The sequence below is a fragment of the Quercus lobata genome, chromosome 12 (genome assembly GCF_001633185.2).
Source record: "Quercus lobata isolate SW786 chromosome 12, ValleyOak3.0 Primary Assembly, whole genome shotgun sequence".
Taxonomy (NCBI): domain Eukaryota; kingdom Viridiplantae; phylum Streptophyta; class Magnoliopsida; order Fagales; family Fagaceae; genus Quercus; species Quercus lobata.
Genome location: NC_044915.1, coordinates 11,545,894 through 11,570,188, shown reverse-complemented (window position 1 = coordinate 11,570,188; position 24,295 = coordinate 11,545,894). Strand labels below are relative to the sequence as shown.

General features: G+C 35.4%; 1 protein-coding gene across 2 annotated transcripts; it reads right to left on the bottom strand.

Annotated features, from left to right (window-relative positions):
- Positions 1 to 761: 761 nt before the first annotated feature.
- Positions 762 to 10,906, bottom strand: LOC115970976 (E3 ubiquitin ligase PQT3-like). 2 transcript variants are annotated; one of them, XM_031090621.1, is made up of 16 exons: positions 10,239 to 10,906; positions 9,873 to 10,047; positions 9,193 to 9,289; positions 8,852 to 8,933; positions 8,585 to 8,751; positions 8,415 to 8,494; positions 8,253 to 8,318; positions 7,962 to 8,118; positions 7,720 to 7,868; positions 7,299 to 7,463; positions 6,904 to 7,209; positions 6,550 to 6,591; positions 6,130 to 6,376; positions 5,846 to 5,965; positions 4,892 to 4,946; positions 762 to 1,791 (listed from the first exon to the last, which is right to left on the bottom strand). In XM_031090621.1, exons 2-16 carry the CDS (start codon positions 10,036 to 10,038, stop codon positions 1,153 to 1,155), a joined length of 2,538 nt encoding a protein of 845 aa, XP_030946481.1. In that variant the 5' UTR covers positions 10,039 to 10,047; positions 10,239 to 10,906; the 3' UTR covers positions 762 to 1,152. The 2 variants fall into 2 exon arrangements, with proteins under 2 accessions (XP_030946481.1, XP_030946482.1); XM_031090622.1 differs by having other exon boundaries at positions 8,253 to 8,309.
- Positions 10,907 to 24,295: the final 13,389 nt, after the last annotated feature.

Here is a 24,295-nt window from a genome sequence, read left to right as displayed (position 1 = left end):
ATTGTCAACCTCGCCTCACATGGGAACTTAACATAGATTTCTAACAAGTGAATATATAGGAAGGGTAAGAAGTTGGTAGACTTCTGGTTAGGTTATTAACATCGAGCATCTATGGTGTTTACGTAGAGTGGCTAAGGTTGGTAGATGCTGGCGAATGGTAGTGAGCTTGCCTTAAAGCAATGGAGTTGAATGCCTGGGAACACAACTCAAGGCTAGAGGTTTAGTGATGTTTTGTGGTACGTTCCTACACGCAATCAAGTAGTTTGGAATTGGATTGGAGAGTTTTTCAATAATATTGATTGATTTGAGCCTGAGGTCAACCAATCTCCTGGAAGGATAGAGAGGCTGAGCGGGGGAAGCGAGGGAGAGAAAATTATGGAAAATGCCAACGGATACTCTTCCTAATCCTACCCAATCAAATTGATAGTTAAGATGAGCATCCTCATCAACTCCTAAACCTAAGGCAATGACACCACTACTCCTAAATTTAACCAAACTACCCTCATTTGAAAACATCAATCATTATCAACTTAATCACATTACTACCATAAAACTTAACCACTACTCCTAAACTTAAGCATTGATAAGTTAACATCAACTATTATGAACTTTTGAACTTAATCACATTATTATCATAAAACTTAAATCACTACTACTAAACTTAAAGCAAACCATTAGCATAAGAAAGCACGTATTGTGTGCCTGAGAAAGAGAGCGACACAGAAATGGTGGCAGACAGGTGGTTAAATTTCCACAAGAAGAAGAAGAAGATTGGCAAGCATTTATTATTAAAAGAAAAATGTAAATGTCATTATTATAAATTGTAAATCAAGCTTAAAAGCTTAAATACAAGGCTCGAAGGATTTCCATTCCAATAACACAGAGTGGGTGTTACTGTTACCATCTATATATATATCCCATCCCCCCCATCATGTTCCCATTTACAGTAACATTGAGAATACCCAAATAGGGGAGAGGTAAAAGGAGAGAGACGGAGACACAGAGCCTTTGCCCTCAACAGCCAGCCAGAGTAGAAGAAGCTCAGCTCAAGCACCAATGACGTGGACTGGCTTGGCTAGCTATGCCTCTCTCTCTCTCATTATATTTGTTCCCCATTTCAACTTTAGCCAGCTGCTCCAACCATAATCCATCTCATCTATGTTTGCTCCGTTCCCGTTCTCTTGAACCTCTGGAAGGCCTAGCGTCCTCCTCCCACTCCACAGGTGGAGGCGGTGACGGCTCGTACCTGGAAGGCTTCCTCTTGAAATGCCTATCATCGTCACTGGACTCATAATCTACAGCACTACTACTCTTCCTTCCACCGCCGCTAGTCACAGAAGCTGCTACTTTTGTAGACCCGGATTTATAGTCATCATGATGATGATACCCATTTACCAATGCCTTGGAGGACGCAGGGACACCGGGGGCTTCTGTTGAGGAGGAGGAGGACAGCTTTCTCTTCTTGTTCGCTTCTTCTGCAGGGAAGCTTATGCGGGAGAACACGCTAGCCTTTTGTTTACGCTCCGCAGCAGCGGCAGCCGCAGCCGCAGCTGAAGTTTCAGAAGAGGGTGGTTGTGGCGGTCTAGCGGAGGAAGACTCAGAACGGTGGCGTTGGTGGTTGCGGTGGTCATGGTCGTGGTAGTCGTAGTCACGATCACGGTCGCGATCGTATTCATGATGGTGCTCTGAAGATTTCCTCTTGGCCGGGCGTGGAGCATCTGGGGATCTCTCGGAACGGTGACGCTGGGGATGGTGCTCCGCGTTTGATACAGGGTGAGGAGGAATAGGCTTCTGCACCAACCAAGTAAACGGCACACATAAATAACACAAGTACACATCCGTTTTATCATTGTTTTTTTAGTTCTTATAAAGACTCTTGTTGACACTAGTGCGCGCAATAAATAAAATTATAAAACTACTAGATCCATTTATTTTTCCTTTTTTTTTAGGCCTCAGGTCTCCAACACGTGTGTCATTAAATAACAATATAAATAGATAAAAGGGATTTTTTTTCCCCCTTTTTTCAAAAGGCAGACGTCAGTAAAATTTTAGATGCAACAACAGTGTATAAACAATGTTTTCTTTTAAATGCAAATATCCCCTCCAAAAAAAAAAGTGCAAATATATTTTTCAGGGCTTAAATCCGGCAGGGTGATTCTGACTTAAATTAGATGAATGGTACAAGTCCAATACCAGATTTTTTTTTTTTTTTTTTTTTTTTTTTGAGAATAAGGTTAGTAATCTTTATATGTCCAAAACCAGAATAATTTTTCACGTGATATAACATGTCATGATGAGTGTTGACAGGTATATAGTGATAAAAGTTATTTAAAAAATAAAGTAATAAACCCATAAAAAACAAGAATTTTATTAACACGAGTTAAGGTAGGTTTAATATTTTATTAAAAAATATTTTTATACATTTAAAAAAAATTCAAATTGCGCACAAGCATTTAAAAAAGAAAAAAAAAGAAAAAAAAAAGCACACAAGCACATTCCTCAATCTATGCTCTTAGAGCACTCTTAATAAAAAAAAATTTTAAAAAAAAAACTCTAAAATTAATATTACATTAATCACAACTTGCCACTTTTGTCATGAAAACATTTGTAATTTTTTCTATCTCACAAGAAAATTAAATCTTAATTGACAAAAAAGATATTCCTCAAATACCATCCACTGGATTAAAATAACCTATTAACACACAAATAAATGAAAAAAATTTATATTTTAAACCCTACAGTTTAGGGAACATGAAATAAATTGGATATCAAATTAAGTCCCTCATCATTACACTCAACTGGACTAAAGTTTTTGATACTGTATAAAACCTCATTAGTTAATTAATTACTTTTGAAACTATATAATTTAATAAAGTGTTTAAAATACAATTCTCCCTCATTAATTTCATTTCATTATCTCATGAGCTAATTTCCAGTTCCTGGAGGAAAAAATTTCAACGCTTTCTGATTTTTTTTTTTTTAAAAAAAATGCTTGGAACGAAAATGAAAAGTTAAGGCAGGGGAATAGTGCCACCCTGCCACAGAACCAAGGTATATCATCCATCCTACTCTTCCACACCGAACTCAGTTAAACAACAAAATATAAAAATGGAACAATATGAGTTCAGAATCCATTACCACCATCAATTATTATAATTATCAAAGTCTCATCTTCAGAGGAAATGCAAATACCATTGGAAGAACGAAAATAATTTTTACTTTACCCAGCTTGAACTGGTACCATTCATCCACAAAGTCAAATTTCAAAGCCTATTGCATTAAAAAATCCTCATGATAAATATTATTTAATATAAACAAATTCATGTCTTATTACTAATACTATTACTATTAATTTGGGTGCACATACAGTTAGAACAAACCTCAAAACCAATGCACAAGTCAAGCATGATCTTAAGCAAGATACAGAATCAGAAAGACTTGGTTCTGTGCAATTACAAATGCTTAAGGGCCAAAGGAACTTAACAGTATTGTCAATGTCCCCAGAATGATTTTTAAGTATTTAGTTATTCAGCCAAATAAAAAGTATTTCAATATAATAGCAAATGAAAAAAGAAAAACTAAACCACTGCAAAAGATTATACGGTGGGAGAGGAGGTGACTAAATTCTGATTCCTGGCAGGATAAGTTGAAATGAATTCCCTCATGTCAAGGATAGACTCAGGATTTTAAGACTCGGGATTTTAAGCCAATGGAGGCTGGAGTATAAAGAAGAAGAAGAAGAAAAAAAAAAAAAAAAAACTCCAAATAGGATTATAAATACTCAAAATCATTATTTCTAAATACATTAAGATGCAATCATTTACCTACAAAGACAAAGACAAAAACAAAATAATGTTTTTTTTTTCTTTTAATACTAACCTGACTAGGATTAAAAAAAAAAAAATTAGAGCATTCATAATGGTGGTACTAAAATTTTTAGTTTTTACTATATCACTTTACAATACACCCAATATCAATTTTTTTTTTAATTACTTCATTTAAAATAATATAAGCAACTCATTAAAATAATAAAAAAAGCAAGAGAATTTGAATTTTTTAATTGAAGGAAGAGATATAATTTTAATAAAATATTGTATTTTATTTTTTACAACTTGCTTCATTTAAGTTATATTTATACCAGTTTATTTTAATTGCAAAATATTTAGCTTTAACTTCTCCAATAATACATAATTTTTTGGTTCTTTGGTAGTAAAATAGTTTTTTTTTTTTTTTGCTAAAATACAATCACTATTGTAAATGTTTTTCTTAAGTTTTTGGATTGAATGGTTGCTAGTTAAGTGAGGCTAGTTAGACTCATCGAGAAAAAAGAGTGCCTAAGGTTTTTGAAGGTGCCCAATTACATAAAAGAAATATATTATAACTATAACTATAACCATGTATATATATATATATATATATATATATAATAAAATAAATGGACCCAGGGGGGCCGGGCCCCCTTGGGCCCCACCTGGGTCCGTCCTCATTAACACTACAGGACCGAACACATGTACAGTGACTACAGTCATGCAAGTCTACAAAGCTTTGACTTTCGACCATTTTTCCTCTATATCCACTTTAGACCCATTTGATTGCCAGACGGAAAGAAAGACAAAAACTTGAAAATGTTCTTGCTCGCTTTTCCCATGATATCTCCCAAAATTAGATGGAGCATCACAAGAAAATATATATTTAAAAAAAAAAAAAAAAAAACCTATAACTGCAGAACAAAACAGTCTCTCTTCCTTTCCTTGTGAAAAAAGAAAAAGGCAAAAATTGCCAAATTGGTGATTTCTTGCCAAAATGTTGCCGGTGGTGACCGTGGAAAGTACTGGCTGCAGTACAAAAATAATAAGCACAAACAGAAAATAGTAAAATAGAAAAGACATACAGATTTCAACTTCATTGATTGAACATCACCAAAATCCCGATCTTTGGAAAACTCCCTGCTCAAGATAGAAAAAATCATTAGACAAATAATAACTCTAGTTTTGTGGTATAAAAAAATATTTTAAAAGCAAGAATTACCATGTAGTGCAAACAACAAAAGAACATAATGAGGGAGAGCGAGGGAATTGAATGATTAAACAGTTGTACCAAATGATTTAAAAAGATAACCAACTAGAATTATTGAGGAAGTCCACTACAATAGGCATGGTTCAACTCCCCACTTATTTATAAAGCATAATTTATAAACATCCATTGTATCCCAACACTTGAGAAATATTTTGATACATCTTACTAGCAGTTTTTCTTTTATAATTCAATAGTTGGGGGATTTGAAACCTATACGTCTCCATTAAAAACACTACGAAGTGTCAGTTGAGCTACAAGGCTCTTGACATGGTTTCTTACTAACAATAAAAAGAGAATTTATGAAAAAAATTAAACAAAATGTTCTAGACCACTAAATTGACTTCTCCATTACCAACCAAAATATTTTTAAAATAATTAAAAAAAAAAAAAAAACCCATGCATGGGCATGTGCACACACATATACACGTTTTTTTTTTTTTTTTTTTTTTATTAGTAAGTTTGATTTACTCACATACCATGTTATATATTACACATGTTATGAGCAATATACAACATGAATCACATTGTACTAGGTAGTAGGTACCATACTAACCTTTCAGGAAAAAAGAAAAGAAAAGGAAAAGGTACTATACTAACCAGCACACACATGGAAATTATGTGCAACATGCAACATGAATTGCAATCCAATCACCATTAAAATTTCAAAACAAAACACAGCCATAAGATCAAACAAGATTTGTAACCATATCATGTTATAAAAGATACAGATGCACCGTATATTGAAAGGAGTATAAAATTTTCTGTTTACCTTTCACCTCGTCTCTCATTTTCTCGTTTCCTCTTCAAATCAGCTTTTCGTGCTTCAAATTCCTCTCTGCTCATGATTGGAGGTGGAACGTTCATACCCATACTGAAATCTGCAAGATCCCTACATATGTCCAAAAAATTTATAACATTAAGCTTACTGGGCAGACAAACAGGCGTTGCACAACAAAAGTCACATGACCACCTTACTATTACACACTAAACCACCCCCACATAGAGAGAGAGAGAGAGAGAACTAGATTTACAAAGGACACAGCTCATAAATACCTTTGAGGTGGAACAGGAGGGAACATATAGCCCTGTGCAGCAAATGGGTCCTGAGGAGGAATTCCTCCAAAAGGCATGTCAAAGGGGCCTAGTCCATAACCTGAATAAGGCATGGCACCAGGATAATGTGCCATATACCCATCCATACCAGGCTGCATGCCGTTCCAATATGGATTAAAGGCAGAGGGAGCAAAAGGCATCATATAATTCTCAGCTGCAAAGTCTTGAGAGGGTTTCCACTGCAAATCTACAAGGCAAATATGAATAAATAAGCCTAATACCATTAAGGGGTGGCAACAGTCCTATTACAATTTTTAATATTAAGGATATTTATATCAAAATACATTAAGATAAACCCTATTCTCAAAAGAATTTTCATCTAAGCATTAAGACAAAAGCCAAAGAAGAGCACAAAAATACCATTTGTAGGCACACGGACTTTCTTCTTTTTCTTTTTCTTTCCTGAAAAATTAAAAAGTGTGAGATAGATCATCCAGAAACCTCATTAAGACAACCAACAAATAAAATATAGGACATGTTAATAGTTTCTACGATACTTCTTTTAATAATGCTTATAAGGTTTCAGTGTCTTATGACAAAAATTAACAGCTCCTAATGATACATAAATAAAAAATAAAAAAATAAAAAAACATATGAGAAATCCATGGGCTAGAGTATCTAAGATTCTAAGCAGCAGTGGACTCAATATGCATTGGGAGTGGACAAAAAAGAAGTGGATTAGGCTGACAAAAATACCATTAGAAAATACATTACCAGCATCACTGACAGCCAACCTCTGCTGCACTTCTTCCTCAGCCAAGGGGGCACTCCCCTGTGATGCTGCTGGTTCTTTCACACTCATCGACTCGTGTGTTGCTTCAGAGATATCAGTTGTTTTTGCAGTCCTTGCTCGCTCTGCTGTCTGTTGTGGGAGAATAGCAGCAGCCTTTCCCTCATCTGCAGTATCCTGTATCTTTGGGGTCTCTTCATTAATGGTTGATCGCTTTTGTTCACCCTTTGATGCAGCAGATAAAGTTGGGGATGGAATTTTGGGCTGTGGACAACGAGCAGACTCCATATCTGAATGTTAAAAGTCAAAAAGTCATTAATAAAATGTATTATATGAAACAATTATGATTAATATAAAGGCTATTAACTAAAACACATACCTTGAACTTGAAAAGTACTTCCAGCATTTTCAGCACTGCTGTTACCAGCCTCCAATATCCGATTGATTGTATCCCTGAGTGTCTTATTTGGCAGAAGATCATCTGCAAGTATATTTGTTGCCCCACATATACACATTGACTTCGAGATTATGTGGTCCCTGATACCTGAGTAAAATTATACAAACAAAAATTTCAAAGACATGGCAGTTTAAGAACAAGGAGCAGTAAAGTGGTTGAAAGAGTGCTAAAATCACTGATGGATGAAGACAAGCAGATGAAACCATAGTACTGAAGTAAAGATTCTAATTATGTTCTAATGCTGGCAAAAAATAACTGCATTTAAAGGTTTTTTTTTTTTTTTTTAATAAGTAAAAAGAGAGGATAATAATATTATAACTGCATTTAAAGGTTTAAAACATACATCTATCACAGAAGCTCTGAAAACAGCACTTGCTTGTCAGCACAGCATCTTTCATTACGTCCTTGCACAATGGGCAGTGGAGCTCTGGTGGTAGCTCACCAACAGAACGTGTGGATGGTAACCCTTCAATTTCTCTCTCAAAAGCAGCCCTGTTTTCAATTTAAATGTTATGATTAATTTTCAAGCCTATAATTAACAGTATGGATAGCCACTGTAAAAAACTTTGAATCATATCAGCTTACTCATTTGGTCTCAAGACAGCTACAGCACCACTTGGCAATGCATATGAGCCATCTGGGGTTGCCATCAGCATGGACTTCGGTATACCAGTTGGTGGCTTCACCTTTTTGATGTCAAAATTTGGATCACCGTTTGTAGGGCAGTGCTGAATGAAGTGCCCTGAACACAAAAAGTTTCACATAGTGAGCCTTTTTTTGCCACAAAGATAGACCTCTCAGCAAGTAATTTTATAAATAAAAAAAGGTCGAAAGACCAAAAAGGAGGAGGAAAAAGGCATAAAACCATGAACATACCAGGCACCTTGCACCTGTGACATACATAGCCCTGAGGAGGAGTTTTGCGCTCAAATCCTGCTCGACCTCAAAAAGAGATTAACAAATTTCAGCTTATCACAGAAATATATATTAGTAATGGTTGATGTGAAATATAAAACTAAATGCAGTATACGGACTCACCAAATCCACGCCCACCCATTCTACCTCCCATACCCCCCCTTCCAAAACCTCTACCATGGGCAAAGCCATCAGGACCTTGACTGCACCATCCAATACAAATTATGAATATATGTTTCCCACATTAGTGATTTAACATCATATGACACAACAAAAAGCAGAAAGCATCTCACCGTTGCCAGTCCAAGGCAGGAGTATCAATTAGAGCTTTAATCTTGCTGTCCTCATCAGCTTTGCTAGTTGGGAGAGCTTCCGGAACTGGATTGTTTGACTGAACAGGGAGAACTTCAGGGATTGCATACAAATCATTTCCAAACTCATCCCATTCCGAGTCTTCAGGCTGTAAAGTCAAATTAAACACATTAATACTTAGATGCATTACATCTAAGACAAAAGTCAAAGTTCAATAATAATGTGATTAAACCCAAGGGTAAGCATACATATTTCATGGTAGAAGCATTAGAAACTGGAAAGCTACTCTTTTCTGGTTCAGGGTCATCCATCTTACTTTCCACCTTTGGTCTGCAAAACAAAACGCAGTCCAACTCAACCACACTTTCAGAGGTTGCTTCACTTAAAAAGGACATAATAAGGAAGAAATCTGTTGCTGCACATATCACCACCATGATACGGCCTTGGTAGGAATATGACAATAACAGCCCATATCATGCGTGAGCCTCATGCTGCTAGCTCAGATTTTATAATTAGCTATTCCATAAAATAACTAAACTGAATCAAATGCAACCATGCAGTCAAAGATATTAAAGGTTTGAGATAGTACTCTTGTTCAGTAACAATTGTCATACGAGGCCGTCCAGGAACACGACGAATTAAAACTGAGGTATTTTTAGGTATCAACATTGCTTCATCAAGATACTCTGAAATTGCAAAACAGAGAAACAGACCGACTGTAAAATACAGCTAATAGATATTAATCCATGAAACCAAACATACACAAGTTATCAAAATAAAATTCCCCCAACTCAGGGGCTCTCTTCTTCCTAAAAGTATGCCTAAACATTCATCTAACTCCAACAATAATCTCACAATCCATCACCTATCAAGGTTCATGAACCAAATCCCCTTACAATTCAATGACAATTCGAAAATTCACCAATACACAAATTATGTCTTTATATATGCCAGGGCACGAGGAAGCACATGTCAATGGCATTGTAACAGTGCAACCCCAACCCTTTATAATTTCCTTTGGGTAAGTAATTAAAAAAAAAAAATTAAATGAAATTTAACCATTCACAGCATTAGACACCAATAATTATCAAGTGGAGAAGAAAGCCCCAAATGAAAACTATGATCCCAAAATTAATTGAAAAAAAAAAAAAAAAAAAAAAAAAAAAAAAAAAAAAAAAACACTCTCATCTCACCGCCCAAAACCCAAATTTTGTTGGAATATTGAAAAGGAATTAATTAATTAAGTAATGTCTAAGAATCAGAACCAACCTTCATTGGTCTGGGCATTTGTGACCACAAGGTCGAAATCAGTGCCCCTGCCCAAATGCTTGGATTCAAATATTTTTTCTTTCAAAGTACCAACTGAGAGGAAAGGACCATCCATGGGAATTGAATCATAATCTTTTGCACTCTTAAATTTATAATACACCGCCATGCTATTTTTCTTCAAAAAAATATAACAATAATACCAAGAATAAGAACAAGTAATAAAGCCCTAAAGAGCAATAACCCAAGGCCTTAAAAATAAAAGGGCCTGATATTTAACTTGAACAAAATCAAACAGTACAAAATCCAAGCTTTTTTTTGTTTTTGTGTTTTTTTTTCTATGACTCAAATAAGATGAACAATTCGAACCACAGAAGGAGAGCTCTTTAATTCTTCTTCGTGCGCCGCTGATCACAGAAATCTCTTCGCGATCAAAATCTTCAAACAAAAAGTGTAAAATCAGATAGCGTCTGAACGAGAAAAATCAGATCGCAGTGATTATTCTTCTCTTCCGATTGCCACAGTTGCCGTGGAATTACACAGATCTCAGCAAAAATCGAAGAATCCCCCTTATCTTCAAGGCGAAGCAAAAGCCAGTTCTTTGAATAGTGAGAAAACCTCACAAACCCTAAATCTTCCACAGTCAGTCCGATGAGGGATGCATCAGAATGAAACGAGACCCGATCAGAGGATCTCCGATTGGCCGAACGTGTCTTCAAAATCGCGTACTCGAAGAAAGCGTCTGAAATCGAAACCTTTCAGAGAATCGCCGGAAAAAAATCGAGGGCTTGCGAGAGAAGATACGTATATGAGAATTCTTCGATGAATCGCAAGCCCTAGATCGAGTATATAGAAGCCGAAGATTGAAGATCACGATGTGGAGCTAGGGTTAGGGTTTGAGAAACATGGAGAGGAGAGGAGATGAGAGAAGAGAGATAGCGAGAGCAAAAGGAGAACTAAAGAGAAAAACAGGTGAATTTGGAATTTGGTAGATTTTTTTTTTTTTTTTTTTTCCTGTGTGAGAGTTTTAAGTCATCTGTTACCGATGTAGGAAATAGTTGGGAAGTATATATAGAGATCGATCGGATTGGGGTTTTCGGCCTTTCTTTCCTTGCTCACGAGTGGCTGCGATGCTGCGTCCACACGCTTTTAACAAGCGCGTCTAAAACAGTTGCGCTGTCAACTTACGCTATGTTTCGCAATTCGACTACTGCTCGGAGTCGGACTAGTCCAATTAAAATAAATAAATAAATCATGTTTTTAGAAACATTAAAATCGTGTTTTATATCCTTTCAAAAATCGTGTTTTATATATATAAAATAAAATAAGTTTCATCAAAAAATAAAATAAGTTGCTAGGTTCTCTAATATTTTGAACAATAATAATTATTTTGCAAATTTTGCCATCTAATCTCTTTAGTTTAATTCCCTACAAAAATATATATATATATATCTTTAGTTTAAGACACAATTTTTTTCCTATCAAAAAAAAAAAAAAAGACACAATTTTTTTTTTCATTTTTTTACAATTTGCTAATGTGATAAATAATGATTGGAGAATCAATTCCAAATCGACTCGTCATTGATACCATTTTATTATAAACCAATCATAACAATGTATGTTAGCAGTTGTCCAAAATTTGTCAATATTTTTTTTTGAAAAATAAAATGACTCTGTGATTCTTTTTAGTAAGTTCTACTAGGTGTAAAGATATTGCAATATAAATTGTTAATACTTGCAATACAAAATAATATTGATATCTCAAAATATTATTTACAATCACCAAAATATAAATAAAAAACACCAAGAGAAAAATAATATAAATTAAAATTTATTGAGTTTTCAAATTAATGTATTAAAAATATTAGAATTTTATTATGTAGGACTATGCTAATAAAATAAACAAATCTGTGCATAGAACTTTAAACATCTTATCTATAACTATGGTGGCGGGCCCAAAGAAAAATTGGTGAATTGGACCTGGACCTTCAATTTATTTGTTATCTGGTGATGTTCTTGGCCACATTGAGGGATCCCAAAAATAGTTGGCTACTGCGATGGATCGAGCCTTTAAACTAATCCTTGCTGGTTCACTAGAGGTTGAGCAGAGGATATTATCCTCTTGTCGAGCTCACCCTTCTAGGTCCCGAGCTGGGCCTCAATTCCCTAGTGTTTTAATCTCTCCTTTCTCTCGTGCTTCACACCCCAATTTTCTCACCTTGACCTCCTTTCACTTTTATACTCTCTCATTGGTGGAGTCCTCATGATGAAAGAATCGCTCACCAGTGTGTGGGACCTACTAAATCAGGGGTTCAAATGGTTATTTGGGTTTGTGACATTGTTCCCGCTTATCAAATCAATTATCAGCGATGTAACCCATCCTTCTAATGTTGGGAGATTGCTTGGTAACTTGTGTCTAACGTCAATTTAGGTGCTCGGGCGCATGTTAGTCTTCGGATGGGGCCATGGGTCTAAACGTCGGGCCTTTTCATATCTTGCTCATCCCCGAGCTGAGTGTATTCTCTAGAATGGGTCTCTCAACATCTTCGGCCCAACTCTGGAATGGGCCAAAGACCTATCCCACTACAATAGCTATATTTTTATTTATTTATTCTATATTTGTATAATAATTTAAAATTAAAGTCTTTGACATTTTGATGACTTCTAATATTGTCATATAAACTTTAAAAATCTTTTTTTTTTTTTTTTGGTCACCATCCTAATATATATTTCTTTTAACAATACTAAATTATGTAAGTTTAAGCTAATTATAACTCACCATCTTTTGTATAAAGCAACCAACAATAAACAAATTCTAACGAACTTGGATTAATATTCTCTAAACAAATTCTAATTAAATTAGGTATGTTCATTTATAAATTTTTTTTTTCAATTTTTCTTTTTATTTATTAGTCCCTATTAATTTAATTTAATAGGTAAAGCTTAGAGCAAGTTCAATTAGAACTTGAAATTTTTTTTTTTTTTTTTGAGAAGCAAACATACATATACACAAAGAAGAGAGAAAGAGGTTATAACACAAAGACACATCACAAACTCCACTCAAAAGCCATGGTAACTTTTAAGAGAGTGTGGAGCAAGTTATACTACATACAACACACTCTCTTAAGCAATGTAGGACAATTATCCATTCTTTTTTTTTTTTTTTTGAGAAACAAACACACACACACACACACAAGGGAGAGGAAAATGAGTTCTAACATAAAGACTCACCATAAACTTCACTTAAAAGCTATGGTGCAAAATTGGATTCTAATTAGAACTTAAAATTAGAATCCAATTTTGCACCATGCGTCTAAATTTATGTGGGGCCACACCATAATTATCCAGATAAGTTTTTTAATTTTTGTGTCAAGAGAGTTAATGAGTGCAAAATACTAAGAATCTAATATTAATGAACTATAAAATTTAAATTTATTAAAAAAAAAAACCAATCACATATACTCAATAAAAATCACTGCACAGCAAAGATCACTACACATTCTATCTTATTAAAAATTTGAAAAAAAATTATCATAAGTAGTATTAAATTTAGGTAAGAATTTTAATATATGACTAATTTCATTTACTTTTTAAAAAAAATAATTTGACTAATTATTTATATTTTTATGAAAAAAAAAAATTGTGTTTAATTTTAAATGTATTTATACATATGCATGTGTGTGTTACATGCTGTAGAGTTAAGAGCCTAAAGTGTATATTGGGTCTTGGGCCTAGTTCGAGAACACGAATAGTTTGAGGAGGAATAAATAGCTATGGATAATTCCAATTTAAAGCCTTATAAGTGGGGAATGAGTGGAAGGTGGTCTGAGGAGAAACATCTCCTCAGATAAACTGAGAACAACTCCAATATGTATCCTGATAATTAAGGTGACCTTCCAGGAAGCTCCAGCGACAGGAACGTGCATCATAAACGTATCAGGGTGATGGGAACTCAAAAATATCTAAGGGAAAGTTGTTACCACTGCATTAAACGCATTACAGCTACTCTTCTAGCCGCATTTATGTGGAAAAGACCCCTAAACAGTGCTGCCTTGGCAATCACAACTCATAGAAAGCCAAAAAGAGTGTCTGATGGGACGGGTACTCAAGTAAGGGCTCAAATGATCAACAAATGTAAGATCAAGATGGTCCAGAAGGAGCTATATAATGTAAGAGACCTCCCATGAGGAAGGGATCGGAAAAATCAGGAAAGAAACATTGTAGCAATCTAGAACCAGACTTGTAACATTACCTAAGAACAATATATATAATAACTAGTGTCGTTGGATTTCGCCGATGATGTTTTTTCTTTAATTTACACTTGTGTATTTTCATTTTTTTTGTCATCAAACCTACCTAACTTGTTGTTTGGTTAACTAAAACCCAGTTTTCTAACTCATTCTCTATAAATTCATTGTTTTGGAGTTTTTGGGCCTAAATCCATTCATACCTTGGGTCAGGATCCCAAATCTGGTCCTTACACATGCTATTTTTTAAATTAAAAGAAATTTGACTAATTATTTATATTATTATAATAATAAATTGTGTTTAATTTTAAATGCACCCATGCGTTTGCATGGGTTGTATGCCAGTATATATAAAACGAAGCAATTTGAATTTTAGTTAACTTTATAATATTGTGCCACATAAACTTTTGAGGTCTCATAATTTTACATATCATTATTTTAATATATATTTTTAATTATATTCTATATTTAAACTCTCCATCAAAATCTTGGAAAATTATACCCTTTAAATAGTAGAATAATATAGTTTCATTTACAAACAAAATCATAATAAATGTATATTAATAACTATTAGAATTATCAAATTTCATAGATAGACAAAAATAATAATAAAAAATGAAGAAATCAAATTATGTTATATTTTCTTGTGTATTACTAAGGGTCGTCAATGAGCCGGGCTAGTATAGATAAAATGAAGCAATTTGAATTTTAGTTGACTTTATAATATTGTGCCACATAAGAGGCCTCATAATTTTACATATCATTATTTTAAATTTATTTTTTTTAATTATATTCTATATTTAAACTCTCCATTAAAATCTTGGATAATTATACCCTTTAAATAGTAGAATAATATAGTTTCATATACAAACACAATCATAATAAATGTATATTAATAACTATTAGAATTATCAAATTTTATGGTTAGACAAAAATAATAATAAAATATGAAGAAATCGTATTATGTTATATTTTCTCGTGCATTAGCATCACACGGGTTGTCGACTAGTATGTATCTTATATTACATATTGTCATTGGTTTGGATAGAATATTGATCATATATTAGATCCAAGCAATAAAATTAGATTTGAGTTAAAGGTTGCAACTTTAGCTATGGTTGACTATAATAAGAGTTGGGTAGAGGAAATCAAGGCCATAAAAAAAAGATGGCTGAGATGAGGCATATAATTGAAGATTTTATTGTGAGTTTTACAAATTCTTTTGTTAACGTATATTGTGTTATAGGCTTTAGGTCCAGCTAAATTACTTGTATAGCACACATTTTTGTACTATACTCTTACTTGTACTACATACATATTTACTTGTACTGCACATATATGTCTCTTATATAAAGGCACTCATGTATATTCTTTAATTATGAAATACAATACAATCATTCAGTATTTTTAACATGATATCAGAGCCACTGCTCTGATATTTTCTTAGTAGTCTTGTCTTTATTAGTGTTACTCCATTCTCAACATCGCTTCCGCCATCACAACAGTCGCCACAGCCTCTCGCCGTTGAACCTCTGACGTCTTCTAGCCGTTGTCTTTGGGTTCCAGACTTGCAGCCACTGTCGTTGAGGAGTCCTACACCACACAGATCACTACACGTGTCATCACTGCCGCGAATATTGCTCCGATCACATTTCTGGAGGTATCACTGAGATCATCTTGCGCCGATCTACACTTCGGTCAAAGCCTCGCAATCATCGAAGACTACACGCGTCCTCACGCGCCAGCCCAAGCTTTTGCGTCAAATCCCACGCACCTCACGCACTGTCCTCAGCTCCAGCTGACGTCATCAGTCCACGTCAGCCCTAGCTTACGTCAGCATCCAGTCATCTGCTGACGTCATTCGTTGATCGTTGACTTTGACCGTTGACTTTTCTCCAGTGTTGACTTTTACAGTCCAGGTTTTCCTTACCTAGTTTTTTGCGTAGAATTCATTTTTCCAGTTTGTTTTTGCATATTGTATCTCTAAATGGATAAAAATGATATTTTTCTTCCTCGTCCCATCAATACTATATTGGAGGGGAATAAGAATTACTTATCTTGGTCTCAAGCTATGCGCAGTTTTCTTAAGGATCGCATGCTCTAGCATTATTGTACTAGTGCAATCATTATTCCCGTCAATGGAGTAAGTGAAGAAGATGCTGCCTTCCTTGGTCGCATGATTGAATGAGATAGTCACAACCACATGATCTTCACATGGATTCAGAACACTTCCATTCCCTCCATCTCCAATTTGTTGGGCAGCTTTGATAATGCAAAATCAGCATGGGATATGTTGGCCAAAAGGTACTCCACTACTCACGGATCCATGAAATATCAGTTAGTGGTTGAATTGCATCAACTCAGGCAAGAACTAGGGCAATCCATCAATGACTACTATGATCAGCTTCGCTTCATTTGGGACCAAATTGACCTTTCTGATCCAACTTGGGCATGCTCAAAGGATGCTCAGCAATATGCTTCCATTAGAGATGAATTTCGCCTCTATGAATTCCTGATGTCACTTCACAAGGACTTTGAGCCCATTCGAGGTCAGCTTCTAAATCGCAGTCCTACTCCCTTTCTTGATACTGCTATGAACAAGTTGGTTAAAGAAGAAGCTCATCTCGCAACCCTTCAAGCCCAGAATAAGCTCAATGTTTTGACTATTACTCCTTCTACTCCACCCATAGAGCAACCTCAGCAATCAGGTAATTCCTCTGGCTCTAGTAATCGTCGCAAGCAAACCAACAAAAAGTTCTGCAACTATTGCAAGCGTCCTGGCCACACCATTGAGACTTGTTACCGCCACAACAAATCTACTGTTGCTGTTGCTAATACTGAGCCTATTTCGCCGATGGCTTCCATTTCAGCTGAGTCCCAGTTTTCTGAATCCACTATCAACCTCTCCCCCACTGAACTACAGGAGATCATAGCTCAGGCTATTCGTATGGCTGGTAATGCATCTCTTTCCATTGCTCTTTCAGTTTTACCCGGTAAGTCTCAAACTTGGCTTTTTGATTCTGCCTATTGCAATCACATGACACCTCACTCGTCCTTATTCTCCAAACTTGACCCTGCACCACATCCTCTAAATATTCATATAGTTGATGGTTCCACCATGCATGGGAATAGTATAGGTTTTGTTTCGACCTCCAACCTCTCTATTCCTAGAGTCTTCCATGTACCTGACCTATCCTATAATTTGTGCTCTGTGGGACAATTAGCTGAACTAGGTTATCGCCTTATTTTTTTCTATTCTGGGTGTATTGTGCAGGATCTGAGGACCAGGCAAGAGCTTGGGACTGGTCCTAGAGTTAGGCGTATGTTTCCCGTGGACAATCTTCATCTTCCACCTATTGCTCCTGTTTCTGTTGCTGCTGCAGCTGCTGTAGTTTCTTCCTTACCATCTTCCACTTATTGCTCCTGTTTCTGTTGAGCTCTGTGTCCAAAGACAATTTTGATTGTACTTCATGTCAGTTAGGAAAACAACTAGCTTTGCCTTTCAATAACAGTGAATCCATTTCTAATAGTATTTTTGAGTTAATTTATTCTGATGTTTGGGGACCTTCTCCTGTTGCTAGTATCGGTGGATCTCGCTATTTTTTTGTTTTTATTGATGATTATTCTCGTTATAGTTGAATCTTTCCTATAAAATCTAGTTCTGAAATTTTACCAATATACAGCAACTTTGCAAAAATGGTTGAAATACAATTCTCCAAACGTATCAAAACTTTTCGATCTAAGAATGCTCTTGAATATACTCAATATGCGTTTCAAGCTCTGTTACATTCCTATGGCACTGTACATCATCTAACTTGTCTAGGTACCTCTCAGCAAAATGGTCGAGCCAAAAGAAAATTTCGTCATATTCTTGACACTGTTCGTACTTTTCTTCTTTCTACTAAAGTTCCTGCCCCATTTTGGGGTGAAGCTGCTCTTCATGCTGTTCATGCGATTAATCACATTCCAAGCGCTGTCATCCATAATCAGACTCCGTATGAGCGTCTCTTTGGGTCACCCCCTGACTATCATCACCTTCGCTCCTTTGGATCTGCTTGTTTCGTTCTTCTTCAGCCTCATGAGCACAACAAACTTAAGTCTCGATCTAGACTTTGTTGTTTCCTTAGTTATGAAGAAACTCAAAAAAGGTATAGGTGTTATGATCCTGTCTCTCATCATCTTCGTGTTTCTCGTAATGTTGTCTTTTGGGAACACCGATTGTTTGTTGAACTCTCTCACTTTTGTTCTTCCCTGACTACCTTCTCTGTTTTAGAAATCTTTCCAGATGAGTCTCTTGTTCCTTCTACAAATACTTTTGATTCTCCTTTGGACTTCTCTATTCAACCTCCAGATATTTTTTATGCTTCTCCTAGACAGGTCGAAGATGAACAGGTTGATGACGAGCTACCCCACCTTGAGCCTGGGTCCCCTGCTTTTGCTCCCCCTAAAAATCCTCCACAAGACATTCCACCTCGCCACTCCACCTAAGTAAGATCCATTCTTGCTCATTTACTTGACTATCATTGTTACACTGTCCTTGCCACACTTCACGAGCCTCACCCCTATCGTGAGGCCTCCACTGACCCTTTATGGTAGATTGCAATGAAAAAGGAACTTGATGCATTAACCAAAAACCATACTTAGGATCTGGTCACTCTCCCTCTTGGACAGTCTGTGGTTGGTTGTAAGTGGATCTATAAGATCAAGACTCGCTCTGATGGGTCCGTTAAGCGCTACAAGGCTCGTTGTTGCAAAAGGTTTTACACAGAAGTATGAGATTGATTATGAAGAGACCTTTGCTCCAGTTGTTCGTATCTCATCTGTTCGTGCCCTCTTAGCTATTTCTGCTGCTAGTAAATGAGATCTTTTCAGATGAATGTTAAAAATGCCTTCCTTAATGGGGATCTGAGTGAAGAAGTCTATATGCAACCTCCTTCTGGTCTCTCTATTGAATCAAACAAGGTTTGTTGCATTCGACGTGCACTTTATGGCCTTAAACAAGCTCCATGAGCTTGGTTTGCCAAGTTTGGCTCCACTATCTATCGCTTGGGTTATACTGCCAGTCCGTATCATTCTGCCTTATTTCTTCGTTGCACTGATAAAGGTACCATTTTGCTTCTCCTATATGTGGATGATATTATCATAACTGGTGATGACCTTAATGACAGTCAAGAACTTAAGAATTTTTTCAGTTAACAATTTGAGATGAAAGATATTGGACATCTCAGCTATTTCTTAGGTTTTGAAATTACTCATTCCACAGATGGTCTTTATATTACTCAAGGTAAGTATGCTTCAGACCTTTTGTCTCGAGTTGGACTCACTGACAGTAAGACTGTTGACACTCCAGTTGAACTTAATGTGCATCTAACACCCTCGGGGGGGGGGAAATCATTGTCTAATCCTTTTTTTTACAGACAATTGGTTGGCAGCCTAGTTTATCTCACAGTTACTCGTCCAGACATTTCCTATGTTGTTCATCAGGTGAGCCAGTATCTGTCTACTCCACAATCAACTCACTATGTTGCTGTTCTGCACATTCTTCGATACTTGAAGGACACTTTCTTCCATGGCCTTTTCTACTCAGCTCAGTCTCCTTTTGTACTCCATGCATTCTCTAATGCTGATTGGGTAGGAGATCCCACTGATCGCAGGTCCACTACGGGTTATTGCTTTATCCTTGGTTCTTCTTTGATTTCTTGGCGAAGTAAGAAACAAACTTTTATGGCCCGCTCTAGTACTGAAGCAGAATATCGTGCCCTTACTGATACCACATCTAAGTTTTTTTGACTACGATGGCTTCTTAAGGATTTAGGTGTGTCTACATTCTCTGCTACTCCTCTTTATTACGACAACCAGAGTGCCATTCATATTGCTCACAATGATGTCTTCCATGAACGGACTAAACACATCGAGATTGATAGTCATTTTATCCGTTATCATCTTGTCCATGGTGCTCTCAAGCTTTTCTCAGTCTCCTTCAAAGATCAACTTGCAAATATCTTCACCAAGTCACTTCCTAAGGGACGGACTTGTGATTTGGTTGACAACCTCAAGCTGGTCTCACATCCATCTTGAGTTTGAGGGGGGCTGTTAACGTATATTGTGTTATGGGCTTTAGGCCCAGCTAGATTACTTGTATAGCACACATTCTTGTACTATACTTTTACTTGTACTGCACACATATTTACTTGTACCGCACACATATGCCTCCTATATAAAGGCACTCATGTATATTCTTTGATTATGAAATACAATACAATCATTTAGTATTTCTAACATCTTTAATGACAGGAACTAACGATAGCATGTATAGAGACTTCTAGAGGAGACTACAAAGCTTTGGACATGCTAAAAGATGGACTCAACGATGAAATCGATGATGTAGAATATAAAACTCCTTTCATGATGTCAAACTCATAAAACACAAGGCAGATTGGATGATCAATCAGTGTGCGCAATTGAATGGAATGATGAATTTTGTGTCATAAACTAGGATTCTCCACAAATTTATGATAACTATCCCAAAGAGCATAGCCATCGAGACAAGATGGCCTTGATGAATATTATATGCATACAAAGTGAGCACATAACCTACACTGTTGATGAAACTTCCTTTGTTCAAGAAATGTTTTCTTTTTTAAATGGAGTTTCAATCAAATATTGAATACATTATACCTTCAATGTTATGATTATATTGGGGTTGATGAATTTCCCACAAATTTCTCTAGTGATAAACTTAATCTTATTCTAGAAAGATTTAGAGAATGTTCTTGATCCTTTGTAAAGATTTTGTTGAACAAGAATTAATAAAACAGAACAAGAAGCATGCAAGAGTGATGTTGGGTAAACTAGGAGGAAGAGGCACTATGAGATGTATGCATAGATTCCTTTTTAGTATTTGCTTCACGTATTCCACCTCGGTGAAAGAGGTCAAGAATAAAAAAATTGTTCAATAAGATTTAGCATATTGATTTGTCTTGTCTTGCGTGGGAGATTAGGATGTAAAGGATTAGTTGGACATCCGAGATATTAAGATAGGACAGTTTGAAGTTTGAAATCGAAAACGAGTTCTTCTCCAACCTGGAGAGAATTTAAGCCCAATAAATAAATATAAAAAAGGCTCATTTCTATTCTCTTATATTTTTACTCTATTTTATGTTTCATTTATTATGTGAGATGGGTTCAAGTTACACCTTTTTTAAACCATTGGATTTAAGTAAATCCAATGATCATGACTTTTGAGTGGAGTTGTGGTATGCCTTTGTGTTAGAACCCCTTTCTCTCTCTCTTGTGTGTGTGTGTGTTTGTTTCTCAAAAAAAAAAAAAAAAAAAAAAAAAAAGATCCAACGATTAAAAAAAAAGGACCCTCATTAATGCTAATATTCTGATTAGGATCTCATTAATTATCTCTTATTTATTATATTTTATATCTAACTCTAAACCCAAAAAAAGTGTTATATTTGACTCTCTCTCTACGTTTCTCTCTCTATCTCTTTCTCCTCTGCCGTTTTTCCACCTCCACAGATAGATTGCCAGCAAAAGAAGGAAAAAAATAAATAAAAAAATAACTGCGGAACACTGACATGGGAGGTTTGTGAGAAGGAAAACAAAAATGAAAATCATTTTGGAACAACGGTGGAATGGTCATTGCATAGGACATAGTGGAGATAAAGCCAAGCCACACCAAAAATCAGATGAGCATTTTGGAGAAATTACTTTTCCCATTGCTTCAATTCGAGGTGCAAAACGAAGGGCTTCATAACAGGCAAGGCAGTGCAGTTTCTGAATGTCTAGAGGTAAATAGTTATTTGCTAAATGAGAATCAGATTTGGAAGCTTGAATAATCTGAAAAGAAATATAATATAATAAGATAGCATTAAAGGGGGAAAAACTGAAGAGACAGGTAAATAATAAGATGCTGAATTTAGAAAAAGAAAATCAACAAATGCATGGACCAGAAGCAATCAAATAAACATACCTAATGTCTGATCATTTAACCAGGAGTTAGTAATCTCCTCCTCATAGTATTCTACGCCAGACCAGCTTCTGAACTCTTTCTTTGATTTAGACACATTTGCCAATTCCTTAGGAAGCTTTTTTTACAACTCTTACATCATTAGCCAGAACATTAATAAAATGATCTTCATCAAAAACATCCGAGAAGTGACTGCAAATCAAACAAAATGATTTTCATTTTTGTTTTCCTTCTCACAAACCTCCAGTGTCAGTGATCCGTAGTTATTTTTTTATTAATTTTTTTTCCTTCTTCTGCCAACAATCTATCCATGGAGATGGAACAACGGTGGAGGAGGAAAAGATAGAGAGAGAGTCAAATATAACACTTTATTGGGTTTAGAGATAGACATAAAATATAATAAATGAAGAATAATTAATGAGATCCTAATTAGAATATTAGCATTAATGGGGGTCTTTTTTTTACCGTTAGATCTACTTAAATTAAAAAAATGTGTTAACTTGAACTCATCTCTTATTATGTATATAGTATTTTAAAAAGTCACATGACTAGCATGTGAGTTTTAATGAAGTAGGATGGGTAAGATTTAGTTGTTATATCTTCTTTTTTCTTTTCTTTTTTTTTTGAGAAAAATCCCCTCAGGGGTAGAGATCTTATTATTGCATCCTCAATAAATCAAGTTGGTACACCTCAAGAATGTCTAGTGGAACAGACTCCATCCAGATAAAAAAAGGATAACTGGCAGCTCACCTAGCAAGCTTATGTGCCACACAGTTTCCTTCTCTATTAATATGCTTAACTAAAATGCAAGAAAAACAAGAAAATAATCGTTTGATATCCAACAATACATGACCCAAAGCTGAGTGATCCATGTGACCTCCATTAATAGAGGTAATAGAGTTTGCAGAATCTCCTTCCACAATCACCCTGTCAAAACCGAGTTCCTTAGCAAAAACCAAAGCCTGGCGAGCCGCTAACACTTCCACCATCTCCACCGAAGTAGGTAGTGGAATTTGTTGTGAGAGAGCAGCCATAACTAATCCTTGTTCATTCCGGATTATAATGCCGATGCTAGCTAGTCCATCCTGTGAGAAAACCACTCCGTCGAAGTTCACCTTGACACAGGTTTCAGGTGGTGGCCTCCAACGCACTGCACGAGTTGTCCTCGATATCGTGGCATGCGTAAGACGCAGCTGCTGAAACTCCTGAAGAGCATTATAAGCCGAGGAAGGAATCTACCCCAGTGGAAGTGCAATTTCACCCAGATGGACTTTATTGCGCCACATCCAAACTGTAGAGACCATCATTGCAAAAAGCTTGAAGGAGGTTTTTACAAGTGAAGCACTGTCAATGACTTCGAGAAGGGAGGTGCAGTGTACTGTGTCTGCCTTCAATTGAATATTATAGCTAGTCTTTTCTTATATTTTCCAAAAAAAAAAATCAAATTTGAATATATCTTAAGCTATTTAAGTCCAACCATTGATATTTGATTGTTCTAGCTTCAATCCTATTGTGTTTTTCTTTGCTTTAATCTTGTTTATTGTCGGGGCAACCTAACAAACTTTAAGGCCTAAAGCGATATATTTAAATGCGGCTTTTTTGTTATTACTTAAATAATATTTAACTAGTTTTTGATATCATAATTTTTTTATAACAAAAATCCATTCTTTTTATTTTGTAATATGCCTTTTTTTTTCTTTTTTCTTTTTTTTTGTTGTTGTTGGTTGAAATGCTAAAGCTATAATAAATTTAACTACAAAAACCTTACAAATGATGTATCAATGAATGTGATTAATGACACTTCAAAAAAATAATAAACAATTATCTGAATGAATGATGTTAGAAATATTATAAATTTTACAACATGAAACTTATAAAGATGTATCACCAATCATAAAAATTAATTAAAAATGCATTTAGATTGTTGATGTTCACAAATCATATTAATTGTCACATCAATTTGTAAAGGTTTTAAAGTAAAATTTATAGCATTTTCCCATCTAAATTATTTCTTGTGATTAGTGACATATTTGTAAGCCCTATGTATTTAAATTTGCATTATCCCTAGCATTATTAAATTCTTTGGGACTTCTTAAAAGTAGAGAAAAAAATGTAAAACTAATTTATTTTTTTCCCCTATATCTCAAAATATATATATATTTCAATTTTTACCCCAAAATTTGGGGGCCTTTCTCTTGTAC

What these genes read in the sequence shown, in the direction of transcription:
- LOC115970976 (XM_031090621.1), bottom strand. Translation starts at nt 10,038, where the DNA reads ATGGCGGTGTATTATAAATTTAAGAGTGCAAAAGATTATGATTCAATT. An exon ending in CCTGCCTTGGACTGGCAACG is followed by an intron (nt 8,495 to 8,584) that starts GTGAGATGCTTT and finishes TGGATGGTGCAG; the next exon opens with TCAAGGTCCTGATGGCTTTG. An exon ending in CCTCCTGTTCCACCTCAAAG is followed by an intron (nt 5,966 to 6,129) that starts GTATTTATGAGC and finishes GGACATATGTAG; the next exon opens with GGATCTTGCAGATTTCAGTA.